The sequence below is a fragment of the Fonsecaea nubica genome (genome assembly GCF_001646965.1).
Source record: "Fonsecaea nubica strain CBS 269.64 chromosome Unknown Scaff36, whole genome shotgun sequence".
Lineage (NCBI taxonomy): Eukaryota > Fungi > Ascomycota > Eurotiomycetes > Chaetothyriales > Herpotrichiellaceae > Fonsecaea > Fonsecaea nubica.
This window is the reverse complement of record NW_019173709.1, coordinates 191,051-210,388: the sequence shown is the minus strand read 5'-3', so window position 1 is coordinate 210,388 and position 19,338 is coordinate 191,051. Positions and strand designations below refer to the sequence as shown.

The following is a 19,338-nucleotide window of genomic DNA, read 5'->3' as shown; positions in this document are numbered from 1 at the left end:
CTACCTCCCACTCGCCCTCTGGTTTCCTCTTCTATATCAACATGACCGCCGACTTCCACCATTCCCTCGAGCCCTTCCCTCTCTTCATCGACTCGGCTCCTCCCAATTCGGCCAATTATTTCTCCTCCCCCATGGCCATGGCTGCCATCCAGCTGCTGGCTACGTCCAGCTCCTCCTCCTCCCACCGCTCCCTCGGCAAGCCGCTTGTCTCGATGCCAGCAAAGCTGTCAAATTACCTGCGACTGCGATATTACCAGTATGAAGTCACCTTCGGACTCTATGTTATGACCCCAGGCGAGAAACTCATCTTCAACTCGGCCATCCTTATCGCTTTCGCCGCTCTTCTGTACGCGCTGTTCTGGGGCTTCGAGCCATTCGTCGTCAACACTCTTTGCCGGCTCATATACTACCTGACTGGTTCCTTTTCCAGCGCTCCACAACTTTGCTCATGACCCCGGCAGATCCGGCAACATCAGCTGTTGCCCAACAGGACGATGGCTGTTTGGCGTAAGAGGACAAACCACGTTACACGAGGACTGCGATATTGGAAGGGAGATGCAAAGGACAACTCCAGTCACTTGCGCTGCCTGAAATACATTTTCGAACGCGTGGGGATTCTCGAACAAACTGTCACAAATCCCAACCCAAGGATCAACACGGAAGACCCTTTCCGAATTGACCGAGCCTTGCATCGTTTTAGCTCAAGCTTCCGTCAGGGCATCCTCGCCTCGAGGTCCCTCATCATCATGACGTGCTCAACCGAAGGTTATCCTTCACGTTTGGCCACAGCAGCCCCCGACTTGTCCGCAACATCCCACTTTGGAATTACTTCGAATCACACTCACAGAGACTGGTATTTCTGGTTTGGACAATTGATTGCAGAACCAGTGAACTGAGCGGATGTGTTTTACCAAGTGCATACGGGCAAACAGCAGGGTACATGGTCGATGTGCAAAAGTAAAAGAGGAGGTGCCGAGCATTGGTGCTGGCAATGAGCTGTATATTTATTTGGTGGACTGAGAGTCACCATGTCGACCTGACATGAGTGTGATTCTTGTATTTCATGGCAGCTTTCGTCTTTTGGAAGATTGCCTCGCATCCGGCCTTTTGACAGGCATCATGAGCCCCACGAACAGGAAAAGAGATATTGTTACAAACAGATTATAATAGACTAATATGATGTCCAAAGACTTGACATACGAATGCAGAACCGGCTGCCTAGTCCTTTTTCTCCCTGTAGTTGATCCGTCCACATCCTGGGTAGGGGATGTATTCATCACGTGCATGGTCATGACACATCATGGATGAAACCGAGCTGAACGAGGTCGTGCAGATGCGAAACTCGAAGGAACCATCAGCTCGCGCACTTACAGCTGCAGCTAACGCGTAAGACGAAGCAGGGGGAACGGGGTCTATTTTTGCGCATCAGAATACGAGTAGCACCGGGGTAGACCCGACTGTGCCACAGCCACTCACAGGTGCTGGATGCCCGCGTGACGGGCTGCATTGGGGCTGGTGCGGGTTGCGGCTCCAGCGACTAAGCTTGTTCCTGAATCTTGAGACACGCCAAATTCCCACGCCTCCGTCTAAGCCCATCCAAGCCCATCCAACGCCTAAACAACATTGCTCATCGTCCTCGTGTGGCAATAACCCTTTTCCTGAGCCACGTTGATGTGCGTAAAAGCCATGGTGCGTTGTCGAGGCACTGCAACATCCCAAGCATCCTCAACTGCGGCCTTCACTCAATACCTTATCGTTTGTTCTCCCACTTTCTTTGAATACAACACACTCCTTTGAATGCCCCAAACTTCAGGCTGTTTGCCGATTAATGCCATCCATCTAATCTCTCTCAAGTCCAAATCTCCGCCTCGACTCTGGGTCCTCGCTTTCTAACGAGACGACACCTCATCTCTCAGCCGATCCACGATCTCATCGATCCGTTGCTTGTCAAGCCTCGCAGACTGTCAACATCCCGACGGACTCACGGGTCTAATTGTCATTGACACACTCGTCACATCGTCGAACTCGCGCTCTCTTTCTTCGGTCAATTCAGCATCCGTCAGGAATGATGGTGGTTCGGATCTAGCAACAATCGTCCCCCTTGGACGTCACCTACGATTCTTGCACTGTCAGTTTCTGACACAGTGAATATCCTACGCTCGTTTGCCGCACTCCTTACATTTTCTGCAGCGGAGCAATTCAGTCCTACTGCTCTCTTCTTACTACAACCGCCATGGCTGCCAACGACTACTATCAGGGAGAGTCTATGGCTCAATCATCGCAGTCTACCCGACCGCAAAAAGAAAGACCTGTCTCGCATATCGCGTTCGCCTATAATCCCCAAAACAGCTCGTCTAACCTCGATCAGTCACGCCTCTCTCAAGCATACAGTGCCAGACCTTTGTCTAATTTCTACGAACCTTACGACCCTACCAGACAGTCTGTACACTCAGACACGATACCGCTGAAGCAACAGTCCAGACTCAATACGAATCAAGATGTGCCTGACTGGCGGAATCAGTCCTCACAATATCCTCCCTCTCCCGACTCGAATTCACCACAGTTGCTGCCAGATTCAAAAGGAAGGAAGAAAACGGAAGGATCTTTTGCAAACTTTTTCAAGGGAAAGATACCATGGGTTGTGTACACTCTGAGCTTGATACAAATTACAGTTTTTGTGGTTGAGATAATTAGGAATTGTGAGTACACCTGTTCTGGACCTCCGCACTCGATGCTGACCAAAACCAGCGATCATCACAGGGTCTCCCATCATGATCAAGCCGCAATTCAATCCCATGATCGGGCCTTCGACATATGTGCAGATTAACATGGGTGCTCGATTTGTGCCTTGTATGCGGACTACACCCGGCGTCCAAGACAACCCCGACCCTCCTACTTGGCCATGTCCTAATACCACTACATCCGATCCAAACTCACCAAGCAACCACTGCGATCTCAAAACCCTGTGTGGATTTTCTGGTTTCAGTAACGAGCATCCGAACCAATGGTTTCGGTTCATCATCCCCATGTTTCTACACGCGGGCCTCATTCACATTGCATTCAACTTGCTTTTGCAACTCACCATGGGTCGTGAACTGGAGAAGGCAATCGGCAGCATTCGATTTGCCATTGTGTATTTCAGCTCGGGCATCTTTGGATTTGTCTTAGGCGGGAATTTTGCAGCCACGGCTATTGCATCGACAGGAGCATCGGGATGTCTATTCGGCATTCTTGCTTTGGTTCTCCTGGACTTGATCTATGGCTGGAATGAACGACGCCATCCTGTCAAAGACTTGATGTGGATCATGGTAGATATCGTCATCTCGTTTGTTCTGGGGTTGTTGCCTGGCCTGGACAATTTCTCTCACATCGGGGGTTTCCTGATGGGCCTTGCGGCGGGAATATGCCTTCTACATTCTCCCAATGTCCTTCGCCAGCGCATCGGCGAAACGACAAATCTTAACACTGGGTCCTATCGAAATGTCGGCTCGGATGCAGACGTGAGCATCAACCCCAAGGATCCGATGCTGGCGTCATCGTCCCCAACCGCATCCAAACCAGTTACAACGGCGGCACCCGCTAATGTGGCTGCGTTTGCCAAACAACCCGTTGGTTTCTTCAAAGGAAGGAAGCCCTTGTGGTGGGCCTGGTGGCTGTTTCGTTTGGGGGCGTTGATTGGCGTGTTGGTAGCATTCATTGTGCTCCTGAACAACTTTTACAAGTACCGCGACACGTGTTCGTGGTGCAAGTATCTGAGTTGTTTGCCAATCAACAATTGGTGCGAGCTTGGGAATCTGCAGTTGAGCAATTCCACGAGCAACTCGTCGAATTTGAGTCGGAGAGCAGGGCAGTTGTTGATGGAAGGATGGGAAGCAACCAGGGCGCATATGGTATGAGACACGAGGATGCTTTCAAGCGAGGATTGAAAAAGTCGATCCGGTCAATTTTGACACAGCTGAGAAAATAAGAGCCGTTTATGCATCATGACCTACTAGCGTAATAATACAGGGCGATTCATGGGAATCTAAACTCTTCTCTGTTCATCTTAGTTCGACAGGCAGTGTGGCCTTGGGTTTTACTCTGTCCCTGCAAGACCCCGTGCCCTCGCATACATACCCGGTATCAACCCAAGGTATGATATCGGACGAAAAAGAGCCAGAGGCAGAGGCTAAAAAGTCGGAGAATTTAATGGTATTCCCGCCACAACGTCTCACATGCATCTGCTCGTACGGGGTTGTCAGTCAGTGTCCACTCTGGCTTTTGTTTCCCTTTCGAGCGTCTCTCCATGCTTCTGCCTCTGCCAAAGAACGGCTCGGGATATTTACGTACTGTTACGTACATGGTGATGAGGATATAAAGTTGGTGGTGGTGAGGGTGACTACCCTTCGACGACGAAATGACAGTCGTGGATCACGCCGCCGTTAACCTCGGGCACCAGGTCCTGTGGACAACAGCTCATGACAACAATGCAACTAACCAGCGCCTCGAAGGAGACTTGGCCTCCTTTCTCGCATACCGTCGGCTTGAAGCTCAGCTCCCCGCCGGCAGACCGGTTGCTCTCGTGCAGCGGCTTCGGGGGTGGTGACACGGGGATGTTCATGAACAGGTTCAGCGGGTCTGGAACGGTGGATGTCGGCGTGTTGAACGGCGGGGGGAGCGCGTAGCCGGGCGCGTCGCGGGAGAGGGCCGTGCGGAGGTTGTCTGAACAGTTGGCGTGGTATTGATCGGATGGGACGCCCAGCTGGTGGTATCGGTGGATGTCACAGGCCGGGATCAACGTGTCGTGGATACAGCCCGAGCTGTCGCCAGTGAACTTGAGGATGGGTGTGCGCTGGTTCGTCGTCAGCGTGCACGGCGCCACGGGGCTTAGGCTGAGCAGCGACGCCCGCGTGTGCGACATGGACAGGTACGTGGTCAGCTCTTTTGTGTCCGAAGAAGGCACCTGAAATGCCCAGAAGTCAATCACTTGGCTGCCATGGGTGTTTGTCACGGTCAGTTTCTGCGACGGCGACAGAGGCACGGCCACGGATGAGCGGGCGGGCACGGTGTGCGTGGTACTGGGAGCATAGGGAGTAGGCAGAGCCATTTTTGGGGGGAGGAGGAAGATCAAACCAGAACACAATGACAGATAGAAAGTGAGGAGGCTCAAAAAGTCAAGGTGAAGATGGAAAAGACATGTTTGGCCCACTGTTGGGTAAGAGAAAGTCCTCTTTCATGAACGAGGTCGTTGATCTCCGTCCAGATGGAGAGCAATGGCTTGGACCAAGGCGACGGGGACTTGCGCGTGTCCTTTTCGAGAGAAATCAGATGTCAGCTTCGTGTTTGTGGAGCCAATTGACTGAAGGGGATATGAGCGTCGGAAGGGCCTGTCTGAATATTGAGTCGCCATCATTTGAAGCATAAGAATGAGTAACAGCGGCCTCTCAATAGGCGATTCTTGTAGAGTTGGAGTAGTTGAGATAAGAAGAATATATGACGTCACTTGCTCGACATTGCATATTAGGTGTATTTGATCCTCCCGAGGACGCCTACTAGTCTACGGCAGAGTATATCACTAGTACCTGCTCGTTATCAACTCCTCAAATGCTACCTCATACTTTGATACCTTTCCATAAACTGAAATCCCCCCTATGACGATCTTTGATCTCTGAACACAGTATCTCGACCAACACACTTTTCTCGCTTTTGGCACTTCCCCTCCCATCATGACACAGATTATTTCCATCGATTAGGACCAGCACTGTCCCCCATGCGCCCTCGTGGTCTCCGTTTCAATCTCAAAAGCTACGTCGACGCCTCAATGGCCGGTCTCGACCCTCACACTCCCCGGTCCAGCAAATTCCAACCCTGGGAAGAAAACGATGTCCCTATCATCGATTCACGAGAACTCTTTTCCGATGTTGTCTTCAAGTTGTCTTCATACATTGCCAAAGCCATTGATGCCGCCTACACTTACGAGCAGCTGCGTACCACTAGTGCTGGACAGTCGTTGAAGCCTCTCATTACATATCTGAGTGCTGACTGCCACCATCCCGCCATCGTAGCAGCACTCCTGGCAGCCAGATATCTCTTCACCAATGCCGACGCAGACGCGGACAGCGGCCTGAACGAGTCGCGGGCCCTCGCCTGTGAACTTGTAGCGTGGCAGTTTCTTACCTTTTTGTCGGAGAAGGAACTCATTGACTACCTTCTCTACGAACTGCCCCAAAGTCCGGACGAGAGCACGCGACAACCCCCCTCAGACTCTACTACTGATAGGATTTTTGGTCGTCATGTCGAGGAAGATCACGCAGATGAAACATCGCCCCTAATACGCGCCCGATCGGCCGAACGTGGTGCGGTTCTCCGGCCCCCAAAACGCGCCTCCTTCGACCACCTCCCTGGCCCTGGCACATCAAGCACATTCCCGGGCGACGAGGACGATGCGACGCGGAGAGCGTATCTGGATGAATCCATGGCTGGTATGAACGCCCTGGAAATCGCCGCCATCGGGGACGCAAAGAAGTTCCTCTCACAGAATCCTGTTCAGAAGATTGTCGAAGACATCTGGAATGGCGACGTGATCTTCTGGGAGAGTCTCTCCGTCTACGCCGTCAAGAAACCCCGAGTGTACAACAAACGGGTAGCAGACCCCTTTACCCGTCTAAGGGTCCCCAAGTATCAAAAGGCCTTTCAGATTAGCTTCTTTCTGGCATTTCTGGCACTGTATTATGCTGTATTAGTGGAGCGGGATCCAAGCCACATTACCGCCACAGAAACCGTGTTATATCTTTGGATTGCTGCTTTTGCCTATGACGAGTTCGGCGAGATCAAAGATGCGGGCCTCATGTTCTATCAGACCGACTTTTGGAGTTTGTGGGACATCGCCATCATCGGTTTCAGCGCGGCTTTTGTGATTATCCGTCTGTTCTCCCGAAATTCTGGGCGTGGTGCCAGTGGAGCTGACCTTGCACTTAGGGATTATTGGCCTCCTCAGAAATAGCGACTATATCATCGATGTTGCCTTTGACATCTTATCCATGGTGGCACTGTTCCTTGTACCGAGGTGGGCATCAATGCAGAGTGTATCGTTATTCCAGACATGCTTACATGACCAGGATATTCTCGGTTATGAGCCTGAACCCATACTTTGGAAGCTTGGTAAGTTTCAGCCGTCTCTCGATAGTGTCGGAGGTGACCTGACAGTGGGCTGCAAAGATTCCGGTGTTGAAGGAGATGGTATGTTCTGCGCTCCCTCCGTTAGAGCTCATACCAATAATGCACAGACAAAAGCATTTTGCAAGTTTCTGCCTGTGATTGTCGTGTTATATCTCGGGTTTTTGACCACCTTCACCATGCTGGCGAGAGATCGGATGAGTCTCAACGACATGTCATGGCTCTTAATCAAGGTGTTCTTTGGGTATGAAGCAGCACCCGACTTCCGAAACGTCACTGATTAGCGGAACAGATCAAGTTATCTTGGATTTGACATGGCTGTCAAGGTATGTCAACGCCGGGCGGAAACCTGACTTGAAGCTGTTGATTGACTGTCCCAGATCTCGCCATTGTTTGGCTATACTTTAATGTATGCAAGACATCTCCACACAGGCTGCCACATGATCTGCAGACCATCTCGATGGTCTCGTGCCTTAGACCGGGGCTCTAGCATAGTTGACAGGGGCGGCTGTATTCCGAATGAAGAGCGGCACCCTTATTACTTGATGGAACCCAAGGCTGACTCCCATGATCTCTGCAGGTTGATTTTTGTCTGTTTGACCAATATCCTCCTCATTACATCACTGGTGTCCCTGGTATCCAATTCACTGACAGAGGTACGTTGTGGTGATGGTGGCTTGGAACCCCAGCCGCGGCCATCCTTCCAGCCCGTTTAAGCGCCCCGGGGATCCGGAACTAGAGAAGCGCCCATGCTCAATGCTCATGGATTTCTTGTGAACAGGTCATGGCCCATGCGAGAGAGGAATATCTCTTTCAGTATTCGATCTATGTCCTCGAGAGCAGCACTTCCCGCCGACTAACCTACTTCATGCCTCCACTCAATCTATTCCCCCTGGTTGTGCTGCGGCCACTTCGGCTGGTCCTACCCTCAGAGGAAGTTCGTCGAATTCGAATCTTTGTCCTAAAAGCCACCCACATCCCCTTCCTGGCACTGATCTGGGCATACGAGAACTCTCGGAACATGATTTCTCGCTCCCATCCCACACTTTCCCGAGCCTCCCACTTCTCGACCAGGCCACTCAGCGCGGGCCGGCTGAGTCTTGAAGGGGCTCGAGATTTTCTCAAGTCACCAACGACGCGGCGAGCGCTTAATGAGACATCTCCAACAGTCACACCTGATATGGCTGCGTCCACCACCAAATCTGCCTTGCACACCGCCGATAATGCAGAATTGATTGCTTTGGTAATGAAATTGAGTGAACAAGTCGACGGGCTGACCGCCATGGTCGCTGGGCAGAAGAAGGACTGACCTCCTGACACATCTCACTAGAAGGGTACACTAGTTGTGCGGAGTTCCCGTTGTGCCGATCATCAACACCCTCAGGCAGACCAGCCACCTCACATGCTCCCTTACTACGATATGCTGCGCGAATGGAGACCCTAGTTTCAGCAATGGAGAAAATGGTCGCTGCTGAATGGCGAACCATTCTTTCCTCCAAAGTCTAAGCAGCATAGTGCTCCACTGTCGACGTTGGAAGGGGCCTGCGTGATTGAGAGTTTAGGCCACTGTCGGGTTTTGAACGGAGTAGCCCTCCCAGAATTGTGTCGGTTTCATTGGAGCTCGAAGGCTATGGCTCTGCAACTGCTACCCTGGGCTAAATCTTCTCCTGCACAGACCATCCCATTGTCCAGTACGCTAGATAGAAAGCTGCGTCCAACTCCCGCAATCTCAGAAAAAGCCTGAGCGGCTGTTCAGGCCGCATATGCTGTGGTACAATGCTGATGGGAAACCGACGTGGTCGGCCTTTGAAAAGCAAGGCAGGGTAATGGACACTGCCATGGACTTAGCCATCAGAACGCAATCTAAAATCGTCTGCCATTCCGGCAGCGGATGTGCCAAAGCGAGGATCTCTCTCCAGACGCTTCTTGTGGACGTGTGTTGTCTTCAACATGGATATGCTCGACGCAGCTTTTGTCAATCACGACTATTCTTCATTTCATCCAGCTCTCGTGCCATCTGAGGTGCCGGGCGACATTCCCTCATACCTCGATTCGTCCTGCGCAGGTGTCCACAGTGACAACCCAGAACCTTCGCTTGCTCGTTCTCATTTCTGCATTCCAGGTCAAGAACATTACGTCGAAGACTCCTTCGGCACAGACAGCGATGGGCTTGGGGACTTCTGCTCCCCCAACTGCGAGTTTTGCTGCTCTTTTCCCACGCCGTGGCAAGTGTGCTATCAATCTGTCGAAGATACCTTATTGCAGGATGCAACGAGGCTTGAAATCTCTCACACCCCTTCGACCTTAGAACCTTGGTCTCCAGTGTGCACGTCGACCAGCCACTCTTCGCAGGCGAGCCCTCCAGCATTATGGGAGGAGATAGGGGGACACAATTACTCCGCGGGTGTTTCAGGTGAGTCTCGTTTGTGAGGATGCTTACGCTGTTGCACGGGCGTTGTTGTATCTTGTCTTGTCTATCAAGTTCATGGAGGACAACATCCTAACTCAATGCAACAACCAGGATTTCCTGTACAATTAGACTGTCAGCTTGACCGGAAGATTGACCCGACATCGCCGGATCCGCAGAAGATCAAGAGCAAAAGTCTCCACCGGGAGCACAAGCGCGAGCACGATGGTCAATATAGTTGTGCGACGTGTCAAAAGACCTTTACAGGAGCGGGAAATCTCGCAATACACATGAAAATGCACGGGGCTGGACCATACGTGTGCCAAATCTGCACCAAAGAGTTCCCCAGGGCCTCGAACTACCGCCGACACCTCAATGTTCACAACGAGAATCGCCAGAAGAGAAAGTGTCCCAAGGATGGCTGTGGCAAGACATATGCTTTTGCGGGTTGCTTGTCCCGGCACATCAGGTCGGTATGTGCACACCGCCGTCAACGAGCAGAGCATTTCGCAGGGTGGTGGCGGTTGCAGTATAGAACTAATTCGTGGACTCTCACAGCACTATACGGACTACAAGTGTGGCGATTGTCACAAGGTGTTCAATCGGTCGGATCTCAGAAACAGGTGAGTTCTGTGTCTCGATCTTGGTGCCGCTGCAGCATTTCATACAATGGCGATCACCTCCTCTTAAGTCCTCCGATCTGGACGGCGCCCGTGGTCGTGGCTGTGGAGCATATGCTAATCTCTCCCAAGACACCAGACCAAGCACTGCCGCAAAGCCCGAGAGCGACGAGCAGCCGGGGATCTCTTGCTACTGCAACCTCAATATTGACAGTCACAGCCGTTGCAGGAGTATCACCAGGTCAACGAGCCGGTCCATAGGCTCGCACAGTCGCCAATGCCAGCACAAACCTCTACCACGTACCAGTAAGGCAGCGACACCGTTCAGAGATCAACGCCGCAGCCGCTGTCCATCCCTCCGACGGGAGCTCCAGAGATACAGCTCCAAACGACGGGTGGGACTTCAACTAGCAGGTCATGGACATCGAACGGTACATGTTGAGGGTTGGACTAGAATCTGATGCCTGATTGCCGACTCGCAGACAGAACGACGATCTCTCGGCTTTCGGCCTTCCACTTTATTTGTTTCTTTTCCGCCTTCATATCTTCCATACCATGTCGGGGATATTGCGCACATCCACGCGAGAGTATTTACCGGAGTATAACGCGAGCAGTATGGTAGAAGGGAGGTGAATATCGGATCTTTGATCTGGTAGGTAAGTACCTACCTAGCTAGCTACTTACCTACCCACCAAAACATGGTCGATAGTAAAAATCTATACTTCGTGGAATCTACATAGACGATGAAGGCGGAACATAGTTATCGAGGGAGGAAACCCCCTGTGGTCCAAATCACACGAAATTACGAGCTAGGCTAGACCGAGTTCTGTAGCTGTGGCTTCGAGAACGGCGCGGACGCGGACGTGGGTGGCTGGTTCTGGTTCTGGTTCGGGTTCGGGTTCCGCTTCTCTCGCTGATACTTCCATGGCTTGTGGGGATGATGGTGGCTTTGGCCCTGAAGGGTTCGTGTCCGCGCTCAATGGTTGGGATTGTGATTGAACCATCCTCGCCACGAGGACCTTGATGTTCTCATACCTCGGATCCCATCCGTCCCTACTCCCAGGCCCGCGTCCTCGGCTGCTAGCTAATTCTTGCTCTGCGGCGGCGGTGGCAGCACTTTCGTCGTTTCTCCCTCCTTTTGGTAGTGATGACTCAGCGCCAGGGGACCGTGCAGTGGCAGAGGGAGAGGCAGAAGCGATCTCGCGCAGTCTCGTCAACAGGCGAAAGTCGTCCCGCGCTAGGGCCGCTCTGATGGAGCCGTGTGTCGACGGGAAAGCCGCGAGGAGTGCGAGCCCGAACCAGGCTTCCCCTTCGGTCTGCTGGAGGGATGGTGCGTTTGGTGATGGTGATGATGAATGCTGTGGGTCGTCGGGCGGCGGGTTTACTGCTGACTGTGTCAGGATCCAAGATATCGTGTCTGCGATTGTTGTTCTCGGCGGCGAGTTGGAGTTTGAGTCTGCCGTTGCCGTGGTTGTTGTCGATAATGATGGCGAGGGTGGCAACTGCTGGGCCGGAAAGATGGATTGGAAGAGTGATTCGGCTTTGTTGTCATCTACGCGTACCCGGCTTGTTCTGTCTTTTCCCGTGGTGACGGCTGAAGTCGATGACGACGACGACGTAGGTGAAAGTAGTGTGCGGAGGATTTCAATCGACAGTCTCCCTATCTCGGTCTTGGTGCCCGCGTGGCTGGTCTCTTCGAACAGAGAAAGTACCAGGGCCATGATGTAGGTGCGTGATCCGTCGGCTCTCGTAGATACCAAGTCAGAGAGATATTCCATGCGCCCCTTGATCATCAATCTCACTACGACAACGGCGTCGCTCTGTATTTCGAGTCCGAGAGAATCCACTTGGCTTGGAGGCGAGGCAAGGAGCACTGCTATGGCTGACGCCATGTTGGTTTGGTGAAATGCATCTTGTCCCTCGCGGCACAGGGCGAGCCGCACGGCAAGGTTGAGAGCGGGAAGAAGGCTCGCTGAGGCGGTGGTCATGACCAGCCACTCGGACAAGAAACTGGGAAGTTTGGGTGCGGCCTTGACGAGTTTTTCGGCCCGTTCTTTTGTGATGACGCTGTTGGTTAGGAGCACGCAAATGCTGGCTAAGAGGTCGCGCGGTCCGCCCGTTTCAAGGGTGGCAACACAGTTGCGGATGAGTGGTGACTCGCATCCAGACACTTGATGATACGGTCCCACCGCGGTTACAGCGTAAATGGTTTTGAGAAACGCTTCTCGGTATGGAGTTAGTGGTTGTTCGTCCTCATTAGCATCGTCAGTCTCAGACTCTTGGCCGTCCGTCGCCAGAGGTAAGTGGATCAGGTTCCAGACCAGGCGGGGGTCCCCTGCAATGATATCGCGGGAGTCCGGTTGTGGGAGAAGGTTGAGAACGGCTTGACACATCGAGGCTCGGCAGTCTATATCCTCACGGGCGAGCTCGAAGCCATGCGTCAATAATGCCTGCACAATGTCTGCGGTTGTGTCGATCTCAAATGCACCACTCGGCCCATCTCCATCAGCCTTGTGGACGAAATCGCGCGTTTCGTAGAGTGCGATCCGGCTAGCCATTTCGATGAGATCGGCCAGAGTTTCTGCGGAAACCTGTTCAGAATCTTTGGCGTTGAGCAAAATTTCAAAGGACGTCAGTCTCGCATGCGGCGACCAGTATGTGCCGAGTCTCTGCTCCGCGCGGTTGGCGGCCGTGCTCAAGTCTGCTTCTTCACCTTTTGCTGTCTTCCCCTTGAGGGAGATCAATGGCTGTCCTACTGTATCTCTCGGGGGATCATCGTAGTCAATACAGACGTTGTAGAGGGTGGGAATGACAAGGTCGTATTCTCGCCCCTGCCTGATCATCTCTAGTAGTGCTTCGATGCCACCACGTTCAATGATGATGGACCGATTGGTATTATTGTCTGCGCAACAATTGGCAATGATTTTGAGTGCTGATCTCGTTTGCTCGCTTGTTGATGTTTGCGCTGTTCCAGAGACGACCCGCCTTGCAACTTCAACAATGCAGTCAGGTGGAGATGCTCCTCCCGCTTGGGCTTCGTTGATCTCGCGATTGGGTTTGGCCACGAGACCAAATAGAGGTCGCCAAAATGGTACTTCTCGCGTCGCATCTGCAAGAGCGCTAAGAATTGCAGTCTTGAAGCCATCGGGTCGCCCTTTATGGATCACCTCATACACATAACTGACAAGAGGAGGCATGAGAGCCGAGACAGTACGTTTCTCTTCGCCTGCCCCTGGGTTCACGGATCTCAATGCCGAGACCACGCCTGAATGTGTGCGATTCAGAGCCTCGTCGTCGATCCGATGTTGCTCTAGCGCATCTGCAAGCCAGGAGCAGGCGACATAGAGCGTTGTTAACGCCATGGTTACATCGACCGCTCCAGCAGACTGCCGCTCTCGTTTCCCTGTATTCTCAGGCGAGTACCACGCAAACGTTCACCGGGAGCCAGAGCGTCATCTTTGACTTCAAAAGAGTATGGATAACCCTGGACGGAGCCACACTGACAAACGACTTGCTCGAAAAACAGGCGCTTTTCAAGTCAAAAAGTGGTATGGGATTGCGGAAAAGATGTTCGCAGAGGAAAGTGAGGTCTTGTTGAGCCAAAGTTGCTGGCTGAGGCGGAAGGCTGAGCGCCAAGACAATGTCAACCCTTTTGGGATGAGGATGATGCCGCTCTGTACGCAGCGGTCAGTGTAGGTATTTCACAAGTTGCAACAGCCGCTGCTTCTCTAGGCTAGTGTTTGGCTTCATTGAGTCTACCTCTTTAAGACGTGGCATCACTATGCCGACATATTTCAGAAGAGTGCCTTGTTGATGGCGAGGATGGGTTAAATCTTGACCTACTTCTGGGGTCCACATGGGCGCCAAATCTACCAAATTTGGCATTTCATGGTTCGGACTGGAGATCTCAGGCAAGGGTGGAGCAAGGAGGTTTAAGAGCGGCGTGGTAGGGGGTAAGTGTCAAGGTGGGTATGGCTGCCAAGGTATTACGGGCAGGGCACGGCAGGCTATTGCGACAAGGACGCGCTCCCGTACACTTGTCCTGACTGTCCTTTTCGATCGCCGCTATCGACGACATACAACGATTCATCCGCTCTAGAAAGTTATACGCGTGGAAATACAAGTCAGAGCTACTCAGCATCCCCCGCAGAACAACACCAGACAAACCTCCTTCGCAAAACCGCTCTTCTTCCGACCATGGGACGCGCTGCGCAAACAATTTCATTTGCCCTGTTGATCTCCTCAGTATGTGCCTCTGCATTGACCTTCCACCTCTTGACCCCTGAGCACTTTTTAATTCTCAAAACAGACCTACCTTTTACTTGCTCTTCCTCTCCTGACTGAGGATTCGCCCGTGCCTTCTATCCTGCCAACCAAAATTCAAGTGGAAATCATTCCGGTGCTCCCCTGCTGGGCCCTCATTACTCTGGGCGCATATCTGCTGGGACGGCTGGGTCTGGGCGTTCTCCGATTCAACGACACAAAGGAAGCCTACACCGAGCTTATGGGACAACTGGACGAGGCGAGGAAAAACTTGGACGCAAGGAAGATTCGTTGGGATTGAAGATGTGACACCATCGCCATGTGCGCGATAGGATCCCCTCTATTGCAGCTCTTGCGAATACCACCCTAGCCTCTACTTGTAACAGAAACCCAAAAAAAAACATGCCAATAGCTCGACTCAGTTGACGCCGTGGTTTCGGGCGAGTTGGTCGTGCTCGTCAATGTCAGTCGCCTCCCAGGGATAACAGATCCACACATCGGGCACAGTCACCGCCGCCAGATACCGATTTTCTTTGAGCATGTCTTCTGGCAGGTGTCCCTTCTTCTCCTTGTCCTTGTTATGCAGGACAAATATGGAGAATTTTGTCTTCTCGGTTCTTCCTTGTTGTTGTCTGGCCAATTCCACGTCCTTTTCCAGCTCCTTCACCGCATATTCGAGTGTGGTGCGCGTATCATCCACCTCGTCAACGATCAGGACGTTTTTGCCAATCAGGTTCTTCATCTCGAGCGAGGATAGATCAAGCCATTGTGTCCGCGTAACTTTTGTACCGGGCGCTTCGACGGGGTCTGTCCCAGAAAGTTGTTCATAGAGCGAGAGGCCGATGGCTTGGATGGGGATATTAGGAGCACCGGGCCGCTTGAGGAATGATCTGATTGTCCCGATTGTTAGTCGTTGTTCAGATCTCTATTGGAACACTCAAGTTTGACCGACCTTAGGATTCTCGCTGGCACATAACCGCCGCCTCCAATGGCGATCATGAGATTAGGCTGGAAGTCATTGAGAATCTTCTCGGCCGACGTCTGGCATAGTTTGTGGATCTGATCGCTTGCGTGAGTCTATATACGACAAGATACTGGCCGCAGACATCGGCCGCATGCCGTTGACTGGTGGAAGGTTGGAACAAACCTCATTGTACGTCACGTAGACCTTTTCCACCATTTTGGCGGTTGAGCTACGAATAGAATGAGGAGCTGTTCGACTGGAAAAAGTCTGCCTGGTTTGGAGGATATGTGACAAGTCTGTTGCAGGTTGAGGTGGGAGTCACATCGTTTCTTCAAAACCCGTCCAACCCAACAAGGCAGTGGGAGGCTCCCAGGCAAAAAAAAAGTTCGCGGCACCGAACTCTGGGTGCGACGCAGGCACGGGGAGGCCCCCGCAATTGTAGAAATAATGCTCTGTGCGTAGACGTATGCCAAGACGCTGAATAATACGGCGGAGGAAACCCCGTCTTATAGCACAACGCCATGATTGCTGCTGCTACTCTTCCGCTCTCTCACCACGGCTCACACAACAACCACCGAAAGACACCTTCTGCGAGCTACTCCACCTGTCTTGGTCAAGTCCACGACCGATTAAGCCTCGACTGACTGCGTGTCCCGGCACACAGGTTGCCGAAACCGCAGGTATAAGATGTTGGAGACCATTTGCTACTCCTGCAACCATAACACCGCCAATCTCCGTCCCTGTTATGTATCGGCAACCGGCATTAAGCACCCCAGTCTCTGGTCTGCCCGTGATCAGTGACTATCCGTCTTATGTGCAGAGCAGGGGAGCCAGCTTTGTACCCAGCATGGCTCAACTTCAACCATTACCTCCGAAAGTCCCCCACTAGATACAGTGCACTAGCGGAGATGTAGGATTTTCCGGCTGCTCTGCCCATTCCGCTAGGCAACTATCACGAGTGGCTGCTAGATTTGTACTCTGTACAGCAGCATATGATACGTCCTTGATGTGGATCTGACTCTCAAGTTTACAGCCATTTGCGGATCCCGCAAGCCTTGGGCTCAACTGATGCATGTCTTGACAATAGTTCTACGAGCGAGATAAATTGCCTGCAAGTTGACTAACTACTCTGGATCTTATTGCTAACAAAGTTATGCCACTCAGGAAGGGAACCGAGCCCCTTCAGACACTTACCTCGCCAATAGCAGCATGAACAAGGACGGCAGCGCAAACCAGACTTATAGACTAGGTCAACACTCATTTCAGGGCGTTTGTGTGCACAATACTCCTTGAACTCACTTCTGCGTCTCATCCCGGATTCAGATTTGCCAGCCTAGAGTTCACAGCTCCTCAGCCCTGAGTCAAAGCCGGTCGTCTTGTCGCGCTCCTGAAGCCCCTGGATGGCGTTGAGACCCCAGCAGTTGAGATGTAAGCAAATCAACGAGACCTGATACAGAATGCAGTCGAACAAACGTTCGGGTTTTGCTCCGGAAATTCTTTGGTTCGGTACGAAAACTCCCACGAATTTCAGGTCAACGCCCGACTACGAACAGAAGACAATCATTGCGGTTCGAGCACAGCAATATTCTATCGAGAAACGAGTGGAGCAGGCATCATCATTGCTTGAATCTCCCGAGAGTGCCTCGCAAAGCCCACGTGGACGGAATTCGTCGTCGTCAAGTTACGAGCGGGCAAATAAGATCAATCCAGGCTTGCGTGTTATTAAAGAACTCCAAGTGATCAGGCAGGAACCCCCTGGATCGCGGAGAAAGATACCATCGGAAGCCAACCAGGCAGAAGACATACATGATCAAGATGATGATCAAGGACTTCTCTACGCAAAGGCCACCAAGAGGCGTCTCCGGCCACAACATCGTACGCGATTGACCAGAGCCAGTGGGATTTTGTCCGCCAGGAAGGTTAGCTCGTTGTCAGTACTTCTTCAGGGAGGCAACAGCGACCCATTTTCTGCGACGCCTATTCCCCTATCCGCTTTGAGGCATAGTGTGATAACAACAATTCAACCAGTATCTCTGAAGACGATATGGGCAGATGAAGTGGCGACTCCCAATGCCGCTAGATTTCTAGTGCCTGCGCAAAACAGAGTCTACAAATCGTACATGAGCCACGAAGCGGTAATGCATGCCCTCCTTGCGTACTGCTGGTCGGCCATTGCGCGTCTGCAACCTCACAAAAAAGCATTATATCACGATTATGCGCTTGAGCATGAAACCCGGTCAATTCATGCATTGCAGCCACTTGTAGTGTCGGATTCACATGCAGACGACAATCTTGAGGTCGCAGTGCAGACCGTCCTGTTGTTGTGCTCCGCGGCGATGTACCGGTCCCGCCTCGACGCACTCTTTTTACACCTAAATGGGCTGAAGCAGATGATAATGTCAGTGGGAGGGGTCGGAGGGCTTTCTTGGATCATGAAAGAGATCATTGTCTATCTTGCTGTTAGGGTGGCTGCGGCTACGGGTACGCGCAGCTTTCTTGATTCTTCGACCTGGGACCCTGCATGGCCGTGGGAGGATACGGTTCCTCAGCGCACGGCCGACTTGGTGGCTGGTCCAAAAAGATCAAGCCAGTTGGACACGGATCCCAATACATGGTGCTCAGCTTCTCCGAGCGCGAATGACTTTCCCGGCATCTTCAAGGCTCTGCGTGAACTGGTGGAGGTCGAAAATCTTAAAAAGACAATGGCTGTTGACGACCCGGGCCAACTTAACGGGCTGTTCCGCTGGTCTTATCTTCGGCGACAAGCCGTCAGAGCTCGGATCATGGACTACTGGTGTAATCTAACAGAACAGACGAATGCTGTCGACCCCTGCCAGGCTATTTCAACACCGACGGCTGTTCATCATGCGTCTGTTGGCATGTGTCTTTGTCTAGCACTGCATCTGGTCATGGCTTTCGGTCTAGAAGCCTTACTCCTGGCGCAATCTTGGGTCTCCACGATACAGGTTTGGCATATTATGCTCCTCAGATGCGTGCTCAAGCTTGAATTTGAGAGTGACAAGATCGACGAGTCCCATCCGAGTGCGTTGGACCTGTTGTGGGTCTACGGGATAGGGGCCTATGTGGAGCAGCTATCTGTGACCCATGTCCTTCGAAAGAAGTCCAACGCTTGGATCCTCTATACTTCGGAGCAGGTGGATATTCAATGGTTTTCTGTTAGATTCGGAAATCTGGCTCGAAGGCTTGGCTACAGACAATATGAAGACGTAGCTATGCTCTTCAGCGAACGCTATGTCCATATATCTTCGCTTCAGGACCCCGTGCTGGGCAAGATATTCGAGTTAGGCTGTTGAGACCATCGTCGATGTTGGCAGTCTTCGTTGTACGGAATCACCATGCGATTGTGGCATTCACGCATCAGACGTGGCAAGATAATCCCGTCGAGCGGGACAGTGGCACCCAAAAATCTTGGTCGAAATGACAGACTACCGGAGACTTGCGTCTATAATGCACAAGAGTCAGAAGTCCAAGTTTTGTGCGTTACGTGGGAGGCAAATTGTGTTCTGAGTTGGATCACGCAAAAAGTTGGCGTGTTGATCCGTGTTCCTCAGCTCCTCCACGGAGAACGCCTCGGCTCCACCCTATTCGGCCGCTTGATCCTCTGGTGCTGGTGGGCGCTTGTTAATTCTTCAAGAGTTCAAAGGAAGACCATACTGAAGAGGAGGTTGCTCGTTATCGAGTTTGTGGGCGACCGTCGGAATCACACCCCTGCATGGGTTCCCCTCGTGTGTGTATGGTGTTGACTGGAGCAGCAAGCCGATCATGGATATCTGGAAGCATGGGCAGCTGCTGTCTAAAAGCTCTTCGTCCGTCAGGGCCGTCAATGGTTCGGTTACTCGCTCATTAAAGGATTGCCGAGGGGTTGAACCTCCGTCGAGAACACGAACAAGAACACTTTAAGGCCCTGG

The 19,338-nt window shown here is 52.2% G+C and overlaps 10 protein-coding genes across 10 annotated transcripts; 7 read left to right on the top strand and 3 right to left on the bottom strand.

Moving 5' to 3' along the window:
* Positions 1 to 41: 41 nt before the first annotated feature.
* AYO20_05986 (hypothetical protein) lies at positions 42 to 452 on the top strand (the record flags this gene model as incomplete). Its single annotated transcript, XM_022644277.1, has 1 exon — positions 42 to 452. One exon carries the CDS (start codon positions 42 to 44, stop codon positions 450 to 452), a length of 411 nt encoding a protein of 136 aa, XP_022499803.1.
* Positions 453 to 2,233: 1,781 nt separating this feature from the next.
* AYO20_05985 (hypothetical protein) lies at positions 2,234 to 3,967 on the top strand (the record flags this gene model as incomplete). The annotated part of the gene is made up of 3 exons (XM_022644276.1): positions 2,234 to 2,699; positions 2,749 to 3,735; positions 3,801 to 3,967. 3 exons carry the CDS (start codon positions 2,234 to 2,236, stop codon positions 3,965 to 3,967), a joined length of 1,620 nt encoding a protein of 539 aa, XP_022499802.1.
* A 411-nt stretch (positions 3,968 to 4,378) lies between these two features.
* On the bottom strand, positions 4,379 to 5,086 carry AYO20_05984 (hypothetical protein; the record flags this gene model as incomplete). The annotated part of the gene is made up of 1 exon (XM_022644275.1): positions 4,379 to 5,086. The coding sequence occupies one exon, from the start codon at positions 5,084 to 5,086 to the stop codon at positions 4,379 to 4,381; it is 708 nt and encodes a 235-aa protein (XP_022499801.1).
* Positions 5,087 to 5,749: 663 nt separating this feature from the next.
* On the top strand, positions 5,750 to 7,439 carry AYO20_05983 (hypothetical protein; the record flags this gene model as incomplete). The annotated part of the gene is made up of 4 exons (XM_022644274.1): positions 5,750 to 6,902; positions 6,958 to 7,037; positions 7,098 to 7,218; positions 7,273 to 7,439. 4 exons carry the CDS (start codon positions 5,750 to 5,752, stop codon positions 7,437 to 7,439), a joined length of 1,521 nt encoding a protein of 506 aa, XP_022499800.1.
* Positions 7,440 to 7,939: 500 nt separating this feature from the next.
* AYO20_05982 (hypothetical protein) lies at positions 7,940 to 8,464 on the top strand (the record flags this gene model as incomplete). Its single annotated transcript, XM_022644273.1, has 1 exon — positions 7,940 to 8,464. The coding sequence occupies one exon, from the start codon at positions 7,940 to 7,942 to the stop codon at positions 8,462 to 8,464; it is 525 nt and encodes a 174-aa protein (XP_022499799.1).
* A 641-nt stretch (positions 8,465 to 9,105) lies between these two features.
* On the top strand, positions 9,106 to 10,443 carry AYO20_05981 (hypothetical protein; the record flags this gene model as incomplete). The annotated part of the gene is made up of 4 exons (XM_022644272.1): positions 9,106 to 9,568; positions 9,638 to 10,035; positions 10,121 to 10,185; positions 10,254 to 10,443. The coding sequence occupies 4 exons, from the start codon at positions 9,106 to 9,108 to the stop codon at positions 10,441 to 10,443; spliced, it is 1,116 nt and encodes a 371-aa protein (XP_022499798.1).
* A 548-nt stretch (positions 10,444 to 10,991) lies between these two features.
* Positions 10,992 to 13,544, bottom strand: AYO20_05980 (hypothetical protein; the record flags this gene model as incomplete). Its single annotated transcript, XM_022644271.1, has 1 exon — positions 10,992 to 13,544. One exon carries the CDS (start codon positions 13,542 to 13,544, stop codon positions 10,992 to 10,994), a length of 2,553 nt encoding a protein of 850 aa, XP_022499797.1.
* An 835-nt stretch (positions 13,545 to 14,379) lies between these two features.
* Positions 14,380 to 14,746, top strand: AYO20_05979 (hypothetical protein; the record flags this gene model as incomplete). The annotated part of the gene is made up of 2 exons (XM_022644270.1): positions 14,380 to 14,427; positions 14,492 to 14,746. 2 exons carry the CDS (start codon positions 14,380 to 14,382, stop codon positions 14,744 to 14,746), a joined length of 303 nt encoding a protein of 100 aa, XP_022499796.1.
* A 117-nt stretch (positions 14,747 to 14,863) lies between these two features.
* Positions 14,864 to 15,625, bottom strand: AYO20_05978 (hypothetical protein; the record flags this gene model as incomplete). The annotated part of the gene is made up of 3 exons (XM_022644269.1): positions 14,864 to 15,335; positions 15,398 to 15,522; positions 15,593 to 15,625. 3 exons carry the CDS (start codon positions 15,623 to 15,625, stop codon positions 14,864 to 14,866), a joined length of 630 nt encoding a protein of 209 aa, XP_022499795.1.
* Positions 15,626 to 16,866: 1,241 nt separating this feature from the next.
* On the top strand, positions 16,867 to 18,723 carry AYO20_05977 (hypothetical protein; the record flags this gene model as incomplete). The annotated part of the gene is made up of 1 exon (XM_022644268.1): positions 16,867 to 18,723. The coding sequence occupies one exon, from the start codon at positions 16,867 to 16,869 to the stop codon at positions 18,721 to 18,723; it is 1,857 nt and encodes a 618-aa protein (XP_022499794.1).
* Between the last annotated feature and the right edge of the window lie 615 nt (positions 18,724 to 19,338).